Source organism: Vanessa tameamea, chromosome 10, assembly GCF_037043105.1.
Source record: "Vanessa tameamea isolate UH-Manoa-2023 chromosome 10, ilVanTame1 primary haplotype, whole genome shotgun sequence".
NCBI classification, from domain to species: domain Eukaryota; kingdom Metazoa; phylum Arthropoda; class Insecta; order Lepidoptera; family Nymphalidae; genus Vanessa; species Vanessa tameamea.
Genome location: NC_087318.1, coordinates 2962726 through 2982252, shown reverse-complemented (window position 1 = coordinate 2982252; position 19527 = coordinate 2962726). Strand labels below are relative to the sequence as shown.

The window sequence follows — 19527 nt, the reverse complement described above, 5'->3', positions numbered from 1 at the left end:
CATAATATCTTACAGTGTTAACGGAACCAAAAAATAAAGCTTAAACATCCTGACAATCGATATTTAGTGATTATAATTACTTATATATGTACGTACGTTTAAATATGAAGTATTTAATTATTATTATTTTTTTTTATGTGTTTGAAGTCGTAAAATTTGACAGACTTAATCGATTTGAATGAAATATTCAGAAATAATTTCTGCAACTATTAACAATCCGGACAAACAGACAGAAAGATAAAATTAAAATAAATATTTGTTAATTTTAATAACTTTCAAATAACCTTTAACTTTATAAAAGACAATTATTTTGACACACACATCAATGTATAGAAGGATTTGAATTGGCCCGTCCGGTACCACCACACATTTAGCAATTATTCTGCAACTAAACAGCAAACATTTGTAAGCCCTTGTTCCGGTTTGAAGGGTGATCGAGCTAGCTATGCACGGGTCTTAGATATAGCTTTGTAGGACAGCTGTTTGTACTTGTTACACTCAAAACAGTTTTGTCAATGTTTACAATCAGATTATCTATTTGATCGTCTGCATTTATAACGTCAATTTAATACGACAACAACACTATGGAGTATCGATGTTGATGTCGAAACCCACCTACTTTTCATTTTTTCAGTATTTCGATCAAAAATAAAATATAAATACTGTATGTAATATGATTTGTCTTTACAATAAATATATATATAATTACAATTTAATTATAATAACACTCAAAATAACTAGTGTGAATATTTGTAGTATTTCTATTTTGAAATACCCATTTAATTTCTTTACTTAAATTTAGAACGCCCATCCAAGGTTCAAATTTTTATCTTAAAAAAAAATTATTGTTGATTGTCAGTTGGCTAAAGATACTGAATCATTATAGATACCTTTTATATCTTTTCCTTGAAGATGATTGCAAGCAAACGGGAAGTATAATCTTAAGATGTTTACATACACTAGTGATGACATACAAATGAAAACATTCCATTTATTACAACGAGCACTTGTTCTATAGTATATTCTGAAGCTATGCGCAACTGTTTTTTTTTTTTAATTAATGTTTTATAATATTGACCATTGGTGCGCGCCAAATGCGGTGCCATCTAATTGATTTATCCTTATAATGGTTCATATTGCTAAGGCAACGAATAACAGCCGGTAATGGCGGATATAATTGGAATCCCAGTTAATTATTCGATTTAACAATTGAAAATTATTGTACGAACGCGTGTAAAACATTATAATTTAACGATATCAATTTTTATTTCCGGAATTAATTACAACATTCCCGCGCCCTCGTGATGAGTGCGATAAATCCTATATTAAGTGACATAGATGATAACGGCGGTCCTGCCAAAAGCCGAGTGCCTTCCTTGCCGAATAGACAAACTTATTATTATTACAACATATATAAACATTCATATATAAATATATGTTAAAAATAAATTAACAAAATAATTTAAAGAGACATCACTTGCGAGTAAAATAACATTATTTGAAGCTTTACTCTAATTTTTGTTTTATTTATACAGATTGTCAGAATTGAATAAGCGATTGCATTTGCGTTGTTGAGATATATATTTTAAAGAAACATTTACACGAATACAGTAACGATAACACATTCATGCAAAAAGAATAGTTTATTTAGATCAGATAATAATAATAATAACAATAGCCTTTTATTCAGATCTCTCAATATGTTACAGTAAATTTGAACTTAAAAAAAAACTAACACTAACTCTTAACTAAATAAAAAAAATTAAACTAATATCTGTTTCTTGGTTATCACTTGTAGATCTGTTTGCCAGTCGCCAAAGGCCTCCTCCAACCTTTTCCATTCATCCCTTTCTTGAGCCACTCTGTTCCACATGACTCCTGCCACTTGTCTGATGTCGTCATCCCACCTTTTCTGCGGTCTACCTCTCTTCCTTTTGCTTCTCGAGGGTACCACCGTGTCACTCGTTTGCTACATTTATATTAGATAAAAAAGTATTAATAGGTGAGAATTTACAATCTATACTAATAAAATAGTATTAGAAAGGTTGTTTGTTTGGACGCTCTAATCTCAGGACCTAGATAGCCAATTTATCGAAAAAATCTAGATATAATTGTATATTTACCATCTACGACTAATAGAAGCAAAATCATATATGACAAAATCTGTAATATAGCCGTGCGAAGTCAGGACGAGCGAGTAGGTAACAAATTATTTAAGATTTGGTCCTAAAATTGTTAGTTTTAAATTTTTATATAACAATAGTTTTTATGTTAATGCAATGTATGTTGACACATTGCGTATATATTATTATATATTTATTATATATTGTCGTTATTTGAAAGTAAGCGTGTTTAAAAAAAATCTTTACTCAGCTTATTCGTTCAAAGTGCGCTGCCATGAAGACATTGTACCAGTGATTAGATGGCAGCTAATATTAAAAATAATGTTAATAAAAAAAATAAAATAAAATAAAAAACCTTCGAGCGAGAACACAAAAATCCTCTCTCATATTTCTTTCGTGACGCACCAAAAGAAGTAGAACTTCAAAAATAACGCTGGTTATCGTGTTATAACGCGGTTATGTTATGTTGCTTCCGTAATATATTAGATACTAATAAAATAAAAACACAATAAAATAAATTAACAACGTTAAAAAAAATTAACAATAACGATTTTTTTTTTGTTATAAACATCCCGTGTGAATTAAATAAATAACAAAAAAGTAAGTTTAAATAATTGTATATATAAAACATAAAGAGACGGAGATAAAGAAAAGGGGAGGGAAAGATCCCCCGGAGGAGGCATAACGCTGACGATTGCTAACTGTTCAATCTACTGGAATCCGCGTAAATGAGCTCCGCTTCAAAAAAAAAAATATTGGTCTTTGCACCAACCACGATAAATCGAATTTCATAAATAAATAATTGAACATAATTACCACAGCTACGATTTCGCTCGCTCAGGTGTAGGCGTAGAAAGTAGCCTATGTCCTTAAAGTTCAAGCTGGCTTCATAGCAAAATTCATCAATCGGTTCAGTGGTCTTATCGCATAACAAACAGACAAACAGATTTACTTTCGCATTTATAATATTTGTATAGGTTATACACCTATACTAATTTATGAGTTATAACTACTGAAATGTATCAAGACAATGAATTTAAAGTACTTAATTGGGTAATGATTAATGCTGTATTGCTTAAAATCGCTACGAAAATAAGCCATTATTTCTCGTAAAAAGTAAAGGATAAAAAATGGTTATTGTTATACATCCCTAAGAGATAGACATATACCATCGCGGACTTTTTTGAAGACCTTTTTAAGGTTTACTTACAATACTGTAGTACATTATTTTGATTTATCTTGTAGCCAGCGTTTGCAAAGTAAGCGCAAAAAATGTGTTTATTTACGACATCACTTTGGAAACCTCTAAAATTATCAGTGTTTCTCTACTATATTGTGCATGTATTATACATATAAACCTCTTAAATCAATCTATCTATTAAAAAAACCGCATCAAAATCTATGATGTAATTTTAAATATCTAAGCATACATAGGGACAGACAGCGGTAAGCGACTTTGTTTTATACTATGTAATGATTATATTTTTAATGCTAACTTTGAATTGAGTTTCGAACAGCAGTGCAATTCTGAAAAAAATCACTTCATATCTCATTCGTGAAATATTGACAACCGATTTATAGTGATAAGCCATTTTGATACGAGTAACCTATAAATTTTATATTAATTATAGTCAATGTCGTATATCAAATTCTGACATTTCAAGCTCGTGTTCTGCGCCGAGTTTCGAGTTTCTTGTTATAGAATAGCCTACTGGACAAAAAATTAACCAACGCTTCTGTCACTTCTGTGGAAACAATAAGGCGGCGTGTTTATTTATTCATTTGCTAACGAAAGCTGACTAACTAGATTCCACATGTAGAAAATTTTCACGTTTCTACATAAATTATTCAAATTAAAAGTATAAGTTTCTTTTAAAAGTGAAAATATTCAATGTTAATAATGAAAAAAAAAAACAACAAAACACAACAGACATACAGACTAAGACTAATATTTAATTTACTTTTATTTTTGATTAATTTATTTCTTTATTTGAACAACCGTCGACTTCGCTTGTTTTTTTCTTCTTTTAGAAATCTTTATATAGTCTGTATGAAGTGCGAAATAAAATAAAGAAAACAATACTTTATATGATCTTACACAAATAATAAAGGGTCAAGTTAAATATTTTAGGGAAATTCTTTAAAGGGAAATTGGAGGAGTCTTCTTCTTAAAGAGTACAAGAACTATTTTATTGTAGGTATGTTGGATTATACAATTTGTCAATGAAACACGTTCAGTACAACCGACGGCTTTGAGTAATCGTGTTGTAATAGTCGAAACTGATTATCTCATTGAAGGTTTTGCAATTATTTAGTGCATATTTTATGTGACTATTTGATGATTTTCTGAATCATGTATAAACGTCGTAGAATAAGAGAGCTATTCGCAATAGGGACTAGATTCAATTACTGAAACGAATTAAAAAAAATGAACTCCATTACACAGTATTTTTTTTCATAAGTTACTGTTTATTTTTGGATTTCACGATTGATTGGGAAAAGATTTTGCATTATTTTGATGATTTTTTTAATTTTTCTATTACATTCAATCAAGTTTTGAAAAGTACGGTATTTATCTCCTTTAAATTATCTTTACAACGGTATGCAAACTATATTGCAACTACATTTTCAATCATATAGCATCAGAGGGTGCTTCGCATTCTGAGTTGTGCAATTATTAAATATTGCAAAGCTGTATTAATTGTTATAGCCACATTAAATCAACATTCCTTGACTTATAATATTACAATGGGCTTTCACAGACGTTGGCGTAAATAGACGTCAAACTTAGTAAAATGAGATATATCACAAAATAGATTTTTCCTAACCACTTCTGCGCCTTTTATTACCGAACTGAGTTTATAGTCGATAGGTAATTTTATTTTATTATTTAATTTTATTATTACTTACCTATAAACATTTTACATAAGATACGTTTTGTAATACCCAGGCGATAAGATCTCTAATGTATTTTAATTATCTCAACTTTCGGGGAGAGGACTGATTATCAGGACACAGGCTATTTAATTTTAGCCTAGCTAGGATAGCCAGTACTTGACCTGTTTTTCTTTTGATGATCATATTATATTACACATTAAGTCTTTACTCATAGTGCAATCATGTAATAAAAATATTAATTATTAGAAATCACTACAATCTTTTCCCTTATATTTCGATACAAAGAACTTAAACTTTTAGTTTTCTGATGTTGTCTGATTACATTTTATATGAAAATTATGTGATGAAAGAATAAATATAAGAATGGATCTTTGAACTGATTTTTAATATTGTTTATATGCTGTATGAAAAAAGCCTTTTTTAAAACAATAATTGTGTCAATTAGTTAGTTTAGTAAGTTTCGTTTTTTAAATATACAATTGTCACTGAACTAATTTCGTGTCGCCGTCGTAAAACTGTTTGCGATAAAACTTGCGAAACGATACAGGTATATTCTTTTATATATAATACTGCCGTCTGTAAATATACAATGTAAAAGGTGTAGACTGAAATTCAGCTTAAGCTGAGTCTACGCCCTTTTCACCAAATTGTTAAGATTAAACTTTTTCTTTCTAATTGTAATATACTATTAAGTGTAATATAAATTATTTAATATACATTTATAATTAAATGGTATTAAAAAAATATATTAAAAAAAAATATATATATATCATTTATAATCAGTTAATATTAGTAAGTAATGTTAATGTTAAAAGTTTGTAGCTTATTCAACCACGCTTTTCCAATAGTGGTCGATGTTCATCCGAAACATGCAGGATTTCCTTCCATGTCAAACATAAATATTAAGCGCATGAAAATCCTGTGTAACCGATAATTGCGGGTTCAAACCCAGGCAAGCACCACTAAATTTTCATGTGCTTAATTTGTGTTTATTATTCAACTCGTACTCTGCGTTGAAGGAAAACATCGTGAGGAAACCTGCATGTGTCTAATTTCAACGAATAATTCTGCCACATGTATATTCTCCAACCCGCATTGGATTAGCGTTAGAAATTTACGGGCTGTTACTGTGTGTTACAACGAACCCATTTAGATTAATTAATCTTATTAATAAAATTATTTTACTCTTATTAAACATCAACATTGCTTACAGAATTGAAAACCATATCAACACAATTTTGTCTGCAATTAGAATAGATGCTTCAACGTCCTAGATCAGGAGAATTCTAACTCAAAGCGCAGGACACAGCAGTTACGCCAATTAGCTCTAATTGTATGAATTATTTCAATGGGCCTTTGTTCCTCGGATGCCGCGATGATAACAATGTACTTACAACTTCGCTGTACTACTTCATACAAAGTATATTCGATTACCGAAACACACAACATTGCATAAATATTTAAACGTAGACTTTTCATTTCAATCAATCATATTTTTGAAATGTTCATTTTTAAATAAGTCTTATTATTTAAATAAGCGACTAGAAGTTTATGACATTTTAATAAAAAATATATTACCATTTTTATAATATAAAAATAATTTATTAATATACTTTCTAAACTTTTATGAGATCTATAAGCGTTCGATAACATCTAATTCTTTGAATACGTAAACATAATTAATGAAACACGAGTCTATCAGATGTAGAGACGAGGATGTGAAAGCGATGTGATAAACCCATATTGTCTTTGTGTGTGTGTGTTTTTTTTATAAAGGTTGACAGTTTCCCTCGTGAACCAGCTGACGGTATGGTTTCACCACCATGGACTGTAAAAAGTATTCAATATCCCTCATTCATATATCATAATCGCACCAATCTTGTGATGTTACTTGTTATGTCCCTTGTACCAATAATAAATAATACTTAGTATTGTTGTTATGTGGTCGGTATACATGCGAGTGGTTGGTACCTACCCTATCACCAAATGAATCCGTTAACTAAAATAAATCGGCATAAATAAAAGCACTATTGTAATATCTAGCCTAGATTGAGTGAATCTAAAAGAAAAAATTATAATTTAATCCTTTGTCTGGAAATGGTTTCAATTTATCTGAAAAAAAAATACACGTATAAGAACATACGTACTAAAGTGACGCAGGAGTAGCCGCAGCTGAAAACTTTGGGAGACATATTTATTAAATATAACATTCAAAGCAAGCTCAAACAGAAGCCTTCTATTCTCAATGCCTAGTTGATATTTGAGACATCTGTGATTATCCTGCTTGCTCTAAACCTAAATTTTGGCGACCTAACAAATAAACGAAATATGATTTCGAATACAAAAAAAATAATATAATTTATTAAAACATTATTAAAAAAATTTGTCTATTTTTAAACGATTTTCAATTTGACGTACATACGGTTTTGATAACGATCGCCCTTATGACAAGTGATAAAAGTCAGGTAAAAAAAAAAATTGTAAAAAATATAATACGAGCAGAAGGGAAACAAAATTATTTCACTATTGTATTTAGAGCCGGAAATTTTAAGCAGTATTGACTCTTCCAGAATAATGAATAGTTTTAAATTAAATAAAACGAGAACAACATAAATTATATATGATGGTAGGGCTTTGTGCACGCCCGTTTGGGTAAGTCCCCTAAGTAAATACTTAACAGATATTTTACGCCTAAACAGTTATACTTAATATTATCATAATAATATATAATAATAACAATCGGAACATATTCCGATTTGAAAGATGAGTGAGACTCTATCTGAAGACACAGGGGACATCTTAGCACCCAAGGTTGGTGGTGCATTGGCTATATAATAGTCAAAATATCTTACACCTACAATGTGTATGGGCGTTGGTGACCACTAAATATCAGATGGCTCATTTGTCCTTCCCCCAACATATATTATAAAAATAAAAAACAATATAACGTAAAAATATCAATTTTTAATATGTAATGGGTATGATTTTTTTATAATTTTACTTTTTTGATTACTTCATTGCCTATTTTTTTGTTGGGGCCGTTATTGAATGAATACAAGTCCAGCCAAATAGAACAAGTAGACCATGATCGAGGCGTCCCACAACACGTGGCGTCTGAGTTTTTTGCAATAAATGCACTCTGAATTACGACGTATGTTACTGTATTTTTTTTATTTATAAATATAAAGTTTTAGTGAACTCGTTTATTAGTTACCATGGAAACGACAAAGAAATAAATATGAATATTATAATTATTAGTTACGTCAGCTGAATCAGCAGTTTCGCAAATTGACATCGGTCATAAGTTCATAATATAATTAAAAAAGGTATTATGGAAATGAAAGATTTAAATATTTTCAGATAGTTTATTTTTTTTATTAATAGATATTCTCCTAATCATGTAGTATTTATTTTCGCTTACAATTCTTAATTTGGAATGGTATTATTCATATTGTTTAGCTTAAAAAATAATTAAAATATAAGTCGCCTGAATTATCTGACGCATGCAAAGTTACAGGCTCACTAAAATCATAAGGAACATAACAAAGAGTTAAGATGAATGAGACTCTTTGGTTTGAATATCGCTTTTCTAAGTTTAATTAGTACATAATCTATTATAGATTAAATGTATCGTATTATATAAATCTGAATGAAGACAACATCTCTTCAAAAGCATCTATCAATATAAAAAAGTAGCGCAAAACTTAACCGCCGCTTGTAATGTCAACAGACATTGATGATCTTAAAACTAGGTTAATTTTTCATTGTTATTTGTACATAAAAAATAAAAACATTGCCAACAACCATGATAAACTATTATAATAATTAAGTTATAAATGTAATAATAAACACAAAACAATACAATGATTTACTTACAAAACTTACAATATCAGCCGACGAATCTCTACAACTGACAAATCACCGAATCATCTAACTGTTACATATAATGTTAACGACTCGGTTATTCTGAATGAAGCTATTCGAAATAATTGCACCAATAAATATTATAGAGAATAAGACGAAACGTAGACGACAGAAATTGAAGGAGATCTCGAAGTGAACGAAGACATCGAAGAAAATAATAGAATATAACGATGATCATCAGCGACGAAATGAGTTCTAAGTTAAGGTCTAAGAAATAGTAAGTATGACATATTCATTGGCGCAACACACAGGTACTTATAGGTTTTACTTCAAAACATAGCCGATACGATAAAATATATTTTGAGGCCAGATTTCGAAAAGAAGCAGACTTAATATGTTAAAATGAGTCTAAACTTATCCCCCTATTTTATTTGACATTCCCATTCACTTTAGTGACAATACGTTGTGTACAAAGTGACCGAAAGCGCAAATAATGTAAGGACTAAATCCAATATTAAATATCTATTACATATCTACGTAATCCGTTGTAATATCAATGGCGAACAAAAACATATTCATATCACCACAAGCTAATTCCTTCGAGAAAGAGCAAACACGTGTATATATACTAAAACTACATAAAATAATAATAAGCTCATAAATAATCCGTTTCATAAATAGATAACCTTCCGATACAGTGAGAATTCAAATACGTACGTGATCATCATTACACACTAGGGGTCGAGAGCGAACACTCATCCATTTGTAATCGAACAATCATATTTGCGTTCCTCGTACTTTACTCCTATCTTAAAGCCCTAGCACGATCCAGTCCGGTCCCGAAGTTCCACTAAGACTATTTGACACTGTCCATTCATAGAAAGTCCGGCAAGAATATCGAATCCGTTCCCTCCGTGTCCGCGTCGTCACGAGCACAAGACTAGTATTCTTTCATATAAATAAGCACTTCAATACTGACGGTCGTCGTAAATGTAGATGGCCTCCCCCGCGGATTCCTTGAGGGGGGGCGGGGCCGGTGGGAAGTCGAGGTCTCCCGGTCGGAAGAGCTTGGAGGCGTTGGGCGCGGGGGAGGCGGGCGCGGGGGAGCTGCCCGGGGAGCCCCCGCCGCGCCGCTTCACGCCGCCCGGCGATGCCGCCGCGCGGAACGACGAGCGCCGCGCCAGCCTGTGCACAGGACGTCGTTAGCACTCGCTTCCAGAGACAACAATATGTGGCAGAAAATCTTATATAAATAATAATGTTCATTACCTCGAAGCCATTTCTTCTGGCGTTTCTTCGATTTCGAGTACCCAGCTGACCGAGTCGTGTTTCTCCACGACTCCCTTGACAGCCGGCAGCGGGGGCGTGTCCGGCGCGGGGGACGACGCAGGGGATGGAGGCGAGTCCGGTGGGGGAGACGACGACCGCACAGATTCACCAGAGGATGTGCGTGTTCGCATAGGGGTTCGTTCAATGTATCCTCCGCCCGCCAAGAGGGATACCACCTGAAGACAATCAAAATTATTTTAATGACAATGCTCTGGTTTAAAAACATTTTCTTATAAGTATTGTTTATTATTAATATTTTTCTGGTGAAAAAATCTCTCGCGTAACAAAAATTCATGAAATATGAAAACTGCAATAACATAAAAGCACGTATGGAGCCAATAGCACAACGTACTTGAGACTTCTGCCGAAGTTTATATCGCAGCTCCTCGTTGAGCGCTGCGATCCTCGTGGCGTGGTCGCGGTCGCGCGCGGCCACCTCCCGCAGGCGGCGGTTGTCGTCGCGCAGGCGGTCGGCCTCCCGCTGGCGCGCGGCGGCCCGCTCGCGCAGCTCCTCGGCCGCGTGCCGCGCCGCGCACGCGTCCCGCTCGGCGCCCGCCCGCCGCTCGCGCTCCGCCGCCAGCTCCGAGCGCGCGTCGCGCAGGGAGGCCATCTCGGCCTGCTTCAGCTCGATCACTGCTCTCAAGGATCGCACCTAAAACGACACGCACAATTATTTAGAGAGTCGATCGTAAAGTTGCCGAAAAAGTTGTCCTATCCATCCATTCATTCATCATCATCCCATTGGGATATACAGCGTCTTGTACACTAACGAAAAGGATTTGCCAGGCTTTTACGACTGCTCACGGCCAATCCTGCTTCGGAAGCTGCTGACTTGGTTATATGAATAATACGAATCGTTAAGGCGTTTGGGCTGATGTCATATATTAATGCGCTTACATGCACATTTTTTCTTTAAGTGGCACGCGAAAACCGTGCGGTTATTATTTCAGTTTTAATCTCACGTACCTCCGCTGCTAATTCCGTGGCGTCGGAACTCAATTCTTCTTTCGTGTTCAATTGCAATTCGTACGCTTCCACTTCACAATAAACGGGATCACAAGCTGCGTCACACATGTTGCACAACGCGTCGCGCGACGGCTCGGTCGACGAGTTGCGCAACTTAGCGCTTCGCTCGATTTCAGCCCGTGCAGCTTCGAGCTGCGCGCGCAGGGTCCGTTCGATTTCACTGTGTGCGTGCAAGCGTGCTCTGCTTTCGGCAACCTCCTGTTTCAGGGTCTCTATTGTACCCTAAAAAAATAAAATTTGTATGAATTAATTTTAATTTTACCTTTGAATTACATTTTTTTTTAATTCCTATATTTTCTAACAAAACTAAATAATTTTATTATAGTACCTTCAACCCCTTCACTTCACTCGCCAAGGCTGATACCTCTTCAATGTGTGCGGCTTGTAAGCGCGCATTGGCTTCCTCCTTGGACGATACCTCCATCTCTAGCTCTGAGATCTTGCTCAGGCATTCTGCGACTGCAAACATCATTCGTCATTAAGATTATTCCACTAAAATACGTCTAATAAATTAGTGAGAAAAACTTGGCTTTTATTTATATTTAACTGGAGCGTATTTTAAAGAAACTAGACATGGGTAAGATACGCCTAGAGAAACAGGTACGTAACAAGCACCTAGTTTTTAGTGAAACTGACCCTGAAAATGAACTCACTATATTTTATCATGCATTCATAAAACTTTTAAAGTATTCTATATTAAGTAAACTGCTGTTTTTCTTACGTACTATAAAGTAAGTATTCAAATTGTGATGTCGAAATTTTTATTTTTGAAATGTAAATTTGCATGATTGCATAAATATTAAGACGGTAAAGAATGCTAGTAACGGTAAATAAGATTTTATAGTATGATATTAAAAATCGTAATGACTTAGGAATCGTAATAACTTAAATATATAGTTAATTTATATAGTTTATATTCAATTTCAACAAAGAGTTTCAACAAGCAAGTTTGTTTTTGTTTATTACCTACTTATTTCAAATATTTTTATCGTTTAATCTAATTATAAAGTATTTTTTATATATTTTTTTGCAATCTTTCGATCAAGAGAAGACGAATACATAATTAAGAATTGTAATTTAACATACTGGTATCGAGATCCTTTTGCGCGCGCTGCTGCCGATCGCGGTCGGCGCGCGCAGCGCTGTTGCGCTCCGTCGCCGCCACGCCCCGCCACCTCTCCGCTTCTTGCCGCCATGACCCGCTGTTCAGAGCGTCCAACTGGAATAATTAAGATAAATTTAATAGTTGATATTGCCCACTCCACTTAAATAATTACCATGGTTGTATTAGTAGCGGAAGTAACTTTAGTTAGAGAAAAATACTAATAAATCAGTTTAATATATCAAATTCCATTAAAAAGTTGAGTTGACATCATCGAATTAAATTATTACAGTTACATATATTATAAACAAATATTTTTAGTGGTGGTAGGGCTTTGTCTTTGTCTTTGGCAAGCCCGCTCACAGGTAGTTACTCACATCACATATTATACCGCCAAACAGCAATACTCAGGATTGTTGTATTCCAGTTTAAGAGTGAGTGAGCCAGTGTAACTACAGACACAAGGGTCATAACATCTTAGTTCTGAAGGTTTGAGGTGTATCAGCGATGTTGATTAATAATTCTTACAGCGACAACGTCTATGGGCGGTGGGCGGCGGTGATCATTTACCATCAGGATGTCCATTTGTACGCCTACCCATATCATAAAATATGTTTAATTTTTTATTCTTTCTCATAAGTTTAGATATAAAATAACAGTAACAATGACAAAATATTTTAAACTTACTCGAAACACTAGGTACTGCACGAGAACCCCTAATGCTTCAACGCCTTTAGTAGCATGTGCGAGAGCAACTGAATGTTCGCGCGGCTGAGCGGGCGGCGGGGCGGTGAGCGTTGCAGGCGGTGACCGCACGGGCTGCGGCGTCTGCACTCGTTTGCTTCGCGGCCCCACAGCAGCCGACACGCGCGGAGGCTCTATAACGAGACAAAATGCTTTTTATTGACGACCATAAACACCATACAAAATTAATTCTAGTTTATTATATAAAGAACTTTAAGTATGCCATTACATTAAGTTACAGAAATAAATGTTATTTGAGCCACTAGTTATTTTGAAACAATTGTTAATACTTGGCCACGATGTTCAATGTGTTTGTATTTATGTATTATATAATAAAATGTAAATACAGTGCATTCTTTATTTATTTATTTGTTAAATATCAACTATTTCAATTTATGAAGCGTCTTCTTCGCTATACCTAAAAGCGAATTGAATTGAACCGAGTTCAAAATCTTAATATTTCGTTATATATTTAATTACAATTAATTATAATAGAATCGAATACTTTGCCTTAGTAAGAAAACATAGATATTCGTCGTCACTTGCATAGTTACAAGTCACTGTTTCATGACATATGTAGTCACTGTTCTACGATTTCGTAATATAAACAGTCAAAAATGATTTACATTCCAAAAACTTGAATCCGACATCAAAATAAAATCATTCATCAAAAAAAATAATTGTCCATCTTTGTTTTTTAGTTACAATCACTTTTCTCACGGCGCTGAGGAAACAATAAGCCGAACTGTAGGTACGTACACAATACAATACAATACGGTAAACAGATACTGAGTTTCTCAGTGTCGATGCTATCGAACCACATAAAGAGCTTTGTGTAGCTGAATCTTTATACAAAAGGTTATTATCACTAGGAAAATCTACCCTCGTAATGGACTAAACTCGAGGTTAAAACAAACAGTTTACACTTTCACGTTTTGTATTCTAACTTCGAACAATACTCTCTAGTATCATGTATAATACTCAAAATAGAATCACTTAAGACAATTTGTAAGTCTGTGAAGTATTCGTCTATTAGATTTGTTTATACTGCAAATGATATACAAAAATTTAAAAGTCTGTTTACCTTTAAATTGTATATTTAGATTTAGTTCAATTGATAATTCTAAATATTCAAAACAGATCTGTTATAAATAGTTTGTATAGTTTTCAAATTTGTATCATTTTTATACTAATATAATCAACTATGCCAAATTAAAATAAATTAAATTTTCTTTATTTAAGCAAGCATTCCACTTGCATCGGTATTGATTGTTAAAAACGACCAATCTGGAAATAAATAACCGGTGAAGAAACACTAAAATGAAACTCAACTGATAAAAGACAACACTCAACACTCTTGTTTATAGCAACAATTTGTTATTTGAAATAGCCTGAAGGCGATTCATTTCCAAGGTGTGCTATCATTAAACTTGTTGGTTTTATAATAACCTTTAGATACACACGTTCCGTAACAAAAAGTATTAAATTTGTCATTGAAACATTTTGTAGCAATAGCATCCCGTTGTAAAAGCGCATATAGTGTCCTACAAAATAAATAACCGCGTATGTTCGAGGAAGATTTTCTAGAATAATCCTACATGTTTTCATGAACATACATCCCAATGTAATACGTCAATATTCTAGCTCAGAACCAGGTTATGAATAATTCTTCTATTTTAGCACAAAGTAAAATACCGTAAAACATTATGCTGTGCATTTGCGTGTTAAAATATACATAGTTGGAGAGTCGTATTAACATCAATTAATAGTCTTATTTTTAACCGAGAACGCTGCTGAACTGAATCATGTTGTATTTCACTATCTAAGACTAGATAGAGAAGAGTTGTCTTATGTCAAATAGTCTAGTGCTTTCCATTTAAAAATTACATCAGCTTATAAACTATCTCATAAATACATATTGTCTAATGCAAAACTAAAATTAGCGCGTTCAACGATAGAAACCCTCTAGCTTTATAACATAGATTAGTACGGTCTCCAACCATGAAATCAACCGCTGATTTTACGAATACTCAAGGACGAAATTAGATAATGAGGCCCTTCGTACCATCACGTGACGTCACGAGGAGAAATCGTCGAGAGCCATTTTATAACATTCACGAATATTAATCACATTACGTACTTTCAAACGTGCGATGCTAACATGTAACTCTGGACCTGATACGACTTTAATGAGAACTTAGTTTATACTTTAAAAGGGCATTAGAATGCATCTCGTATTCCTTAATAATCCGACTAACACTTTTCTTTTTAATTTGCATAAGCTTATGGTGTATTGAAAGTGATATGAAAAACTGAGATTTTACGATCGATCGACAATTCGATCGAATTTTAGATAAGAATATGATATTCCTTGATACGTAAATAAATCAAATAACATCGCCCGTATACATTGACAGTGTTAGACATATTACATCAACAATGCGCCAACCTTGGGAGCTAAGATGTTATGTCCCTCGTGCATATAATTACACTGGCTCACTCACCATTTAAACTGGAATACAGTAAATTAAGTATTGCTGTTTGGCGGTAGAATATTTGATGAACACAACGCCTTACCACCAAGTAAAGATATATAAATTAATAAAGAAATATGCATCCTAGAATTCTGGGATTAATAGCTTTCATTGCATTTATAATTATAGTATAAAAAAAAAATAGCCAAAATAGATGAATGGCCAAAGAGTCAACTGGCTACGTCAAAGTCGCACCCTGTCAGCTTTAAACTTATAACTAAAATTCAAATTTGATATGCAAACATCAGACGAAAATTTGCATTGTCACCTTTGAAACATTGTATATTAATATGGGCACGATTACAGCTCGGTTTTTCATTGTAATGCAACGATTGTAAATTTTTTTACAACGATGAATGAATTCCAAATTTAAATTATTTAATATTTCCCGCCGCTTTCAATCACTCTCTCCCTTCCAATTCAATTATAAACCAAATATAAAAAGGTTATTTAAACGTTTCCCACGCGCTTCATTGACGGTTCCTGTTGAAGTTCACGCGTCACTAACCGTAAGATCCAATGGCGCCCATTTCCGCTTTTAAATAATAGATTAAAAAATATATCGAAACATTTTATGTCATGGTGTATATTTTTTATCCAAAATTTACATCTGGTCGTTTAATTAATGGGAACCAATGTGAAATATTAAGAACGAATATATTTTTTTAAATAAGGTTTCACTTGATATTAATAATTAAAAAGTATATTTCAATTAAAGGCCAACTTAACATGACGTAATTATAGTAGTTATTGCGGACTACAATTATAGAATTAACAATATATATGTATATATTCAAAAAAAAATGAATATTTTTTAAATAATCTTAAGTACATTTATAAAACGAATTACATATATATATATATATATATATATATATATATAATTAGTTTGAAAGAAAACGAAAATAATTATACAGAAAGAAGTAAGTCAATATAATATATTACTAATTAATATACTTTGCACAATTAACTTATACAATTACTAGCGACCCGCCCCGACTTCGCACGGATGCAGTTAATTTATAAAAAAATGATATTATATAAATATGATTTATAATCTATAGCACTCAGAAGTAACTTAGTTTTCTAAAGGGTAATATTTTTGGAATTAGATAATTAGTTCCGGGGATTCCCACTGCATACAAACAAACAAATTTTACTTCTTTATAATATTAGCTTAGACATAGTATAGGAGTTTTGTTCTGGATGCTTATAAGTGAATAATAATAATTAATGATTTTTCTTGCTTTTAATTTTGGTACTCTTTCCAAATCATATTTATATAGAATTGCTTTGTATACTTATTACAATTGACTCAGCGTTATCTGTTTAATAAAACCAAAAAATAATAATTACTAAAGATGTGTTATGCGAATGGCCGTCGAGGGTCGGCCACTGAGCAACGCACCGCGTGGGCTCCAATTGAGAACGGTGAAACGTCAAATTAACAAACAGTCAGGGATGCCATTCCTATAACGGGGACAATACCCATTCATAAGACGTATTCGTATAACTTGATACATTTCTTGGGATCACCAGATTAAACATGGAAAAATACATTCGAAATACAAAATATTTTTGATGTTGGAAAACTATGTTCTTTTAAGATATATAATTTATTATTCAGTTTTTTTGACAACCCTACACGATTAGGGAATCAACAAAATGCGCCTACGCCGGAATTTACTTCATACGATATCTGTCATGTTGAAAAATGACATTAAATTATTCAAATTCAACTAACTAAGTACTAGTAAGTACTCAACATAGCGCGAGATGGGTATATTTTTTATATTGCTGTTCCTATAGAAATTCTGAAGAGGGAAAGAGATAGACATAAAAATCAAGTACTTATACAGTTTTTCCTTAATAATATCAATACTATATTACTAGACCGGCGAAGGTTGTCCGTTCAAGTTCAGCGAACCGTCTCACTATCCTACATAAAGACTGGGGTAACGGGTTCCCGTAAGCGCGAAGTGAATACGAAATTAATGCAAAATAAAAATAGGACAACGTATCGTCATTCGGAGTAATCTTAAAAACATCGAGGATTGAGTTCAGCTTTCACTCTAAGGTTTGAATAGATTGAAGGAAGATTTACGAGTATCTGTGAGAAGCCAGGACTTGTCGCTAGTTTAAAATATGATGTCGTCCGGCCCGATTTCGGCTACAGCAGCTAATCTTAAGGGAGACCAGCCAATCGGGCGGGACGTGTTATAGTACACAAATGTGTGCGCAAATACAGGTGCATCCTTTATTAATTTACTCTCATAGGCAAACTAACACGATCGAGGGGCCAGGACCAAAGGCTTTACGCGCTTTTCGGCACGGAAGTGTACACATTCAAAATGCCCGACTCCGTTACTGAGATTTTTTTGCCAGAAACACCCAATAACTTTTTATCGACCCGACCTGGATTTGAACCCAATCTGTCGATATCTTCTGCCATATATTTCGGTCTACTGGCTAGGCGACAAAAATATACATACTAATGACATTGAGCACCTGCTAATAATATATACATAGATCTAACAGACTTGATGTTAATATGCGTTTAACTACGTATCTATATAAGTACAGCATCAGAGGAGTTTTTCTGTTTATGTAAGAACTCGAAACTATACAACACAACACGACCATGAAGTCTATAATCTATAATTGATATGCGACATTGTACATAGTTATTATTATTAATAACATTTAAGGGATTCCCATCAAAATAGCAGTATCACTGTCAGTCTTTTTTTAGAATTTTCTATAATTTAATTTCCACGTCAACTCACCTAAAAATATTAAAATATTTAAAGGACCTGTTTGTAAACAAATTAATTTATTGACACAAAAAGATGATCACTTCTTGAACAGTTTTTACGAAACGAAATATGAATGTCCTATCACCGATTTTATAATCAAATTTGCATGTTATACAACGCTCTATCCGGGTTTAAGAGAAATTCAATGATTGCATTATTTTTAATAAATTAAAGGCTATTTATTAAGATGATGAATTAAAAATAAAAACTAAAACAAAAGTTTCTCTTTATGGTAATTTATAATATTATTTAATTATCTATATATTTATATAATATTAAAAAATTGTCATATACATATTTTTCGAAATCAAAAATAAAAACGTTTTAACAGTAGATTTCCGCTGGTATTTTTAACACGTACCTGAGCTATTAATACTATAAACCAATAGTTGCGTCTAGCATGTAGTGAGAATCACAATTCTAAAATTAGTTTGTTTGTATGTATGTCAGGGGGCCGAGCGTGAACAGCCGCCCGCCCTAAAAGGGTCACCGTGACTGGACAACTGTCACAGATAGACAAACACACGAAACGTCAAATAACAAACAATAAATATCTACTTGATCTCTCTTTTAGCACTTGAAGTCATTTAACCAAAACTAGTTATAAAATACTTAGTTTATTGTTGTATATTCAATTACACCAATTGATATTTTGAGTCTAATGTGTTAATGGAATCAAATTAAATTAAGAGTTTTTTTCTGAGTAACTGTGTTTTTTATTGTATTAATTAAGCAGACTGGCAAGTGGGCCACCTGATGGTAAGTATTCCCCACCAGTGGTAGACAATCACATGGTAAAAATATAAAGCAACCATAACATTGCCAACGCTCCACCAACCTTGGCAACTAAGATGTTATGTCCCTTACACACAATTATGTTTCCACAACGCTTAAATATCACATGTGAGTGAAATCAGGATTCACGTCACACAATTATCAAGGGTTATATGATTCACTTAGCAAATTTTAACGTCTGCAATAAAGCTGTCATCACGCTCACGACACAAAAGCACATTATTCCGTCCCCGGTTTCTTGGAATCACATAAAGGATGAGTATCTCTTACAAAGGTAAATAATTTAATAAGCTCTT

General features: G+C 33.2%; 1 protein-coding gene across 1 annotated transcript in view; it reads right to left on the bottom strand.

The window, feature by feature from the left end:
• Window positions 1-8372: 8372 nt before the first annotated feature.
• Window positions 8373-19527, bottom strand: part of LOC113391682 (uncharacterized) — a 99512-nt gene continuing 88357 nt past the window's right edge. Inside the window, exons 6-12 of the mRNA XM_026627732.2 lie at window positions 13030-13220; window positions 12327-12459; window positions 11569-11699; window positions 11181-11462; window positions 10567-10866; window positions 10155-10390; window positions 8373-10070 (exon numbers count right to left, since the gene is read on the bottom strand). Coding sequence (XP_026483517.2) covers window positions 9854-10070; window positions 10155-10390; window positions 10567-10866; window positions 11181-11462; window positions 11569-11699; window positions 12327-12459; window positions 13030-13220 — 1490 coding nt within the window. The 3' untranslated portion in view covers window positions 8373-9853. The remainder of the gene's footprint in view (window positions 10071-10154; window positions 10391-10566; window positions 10867-11180; window positions 11463-11568; window positions 11700-12326; window positions 12460-13029; window positions 13221-19527) is intronic.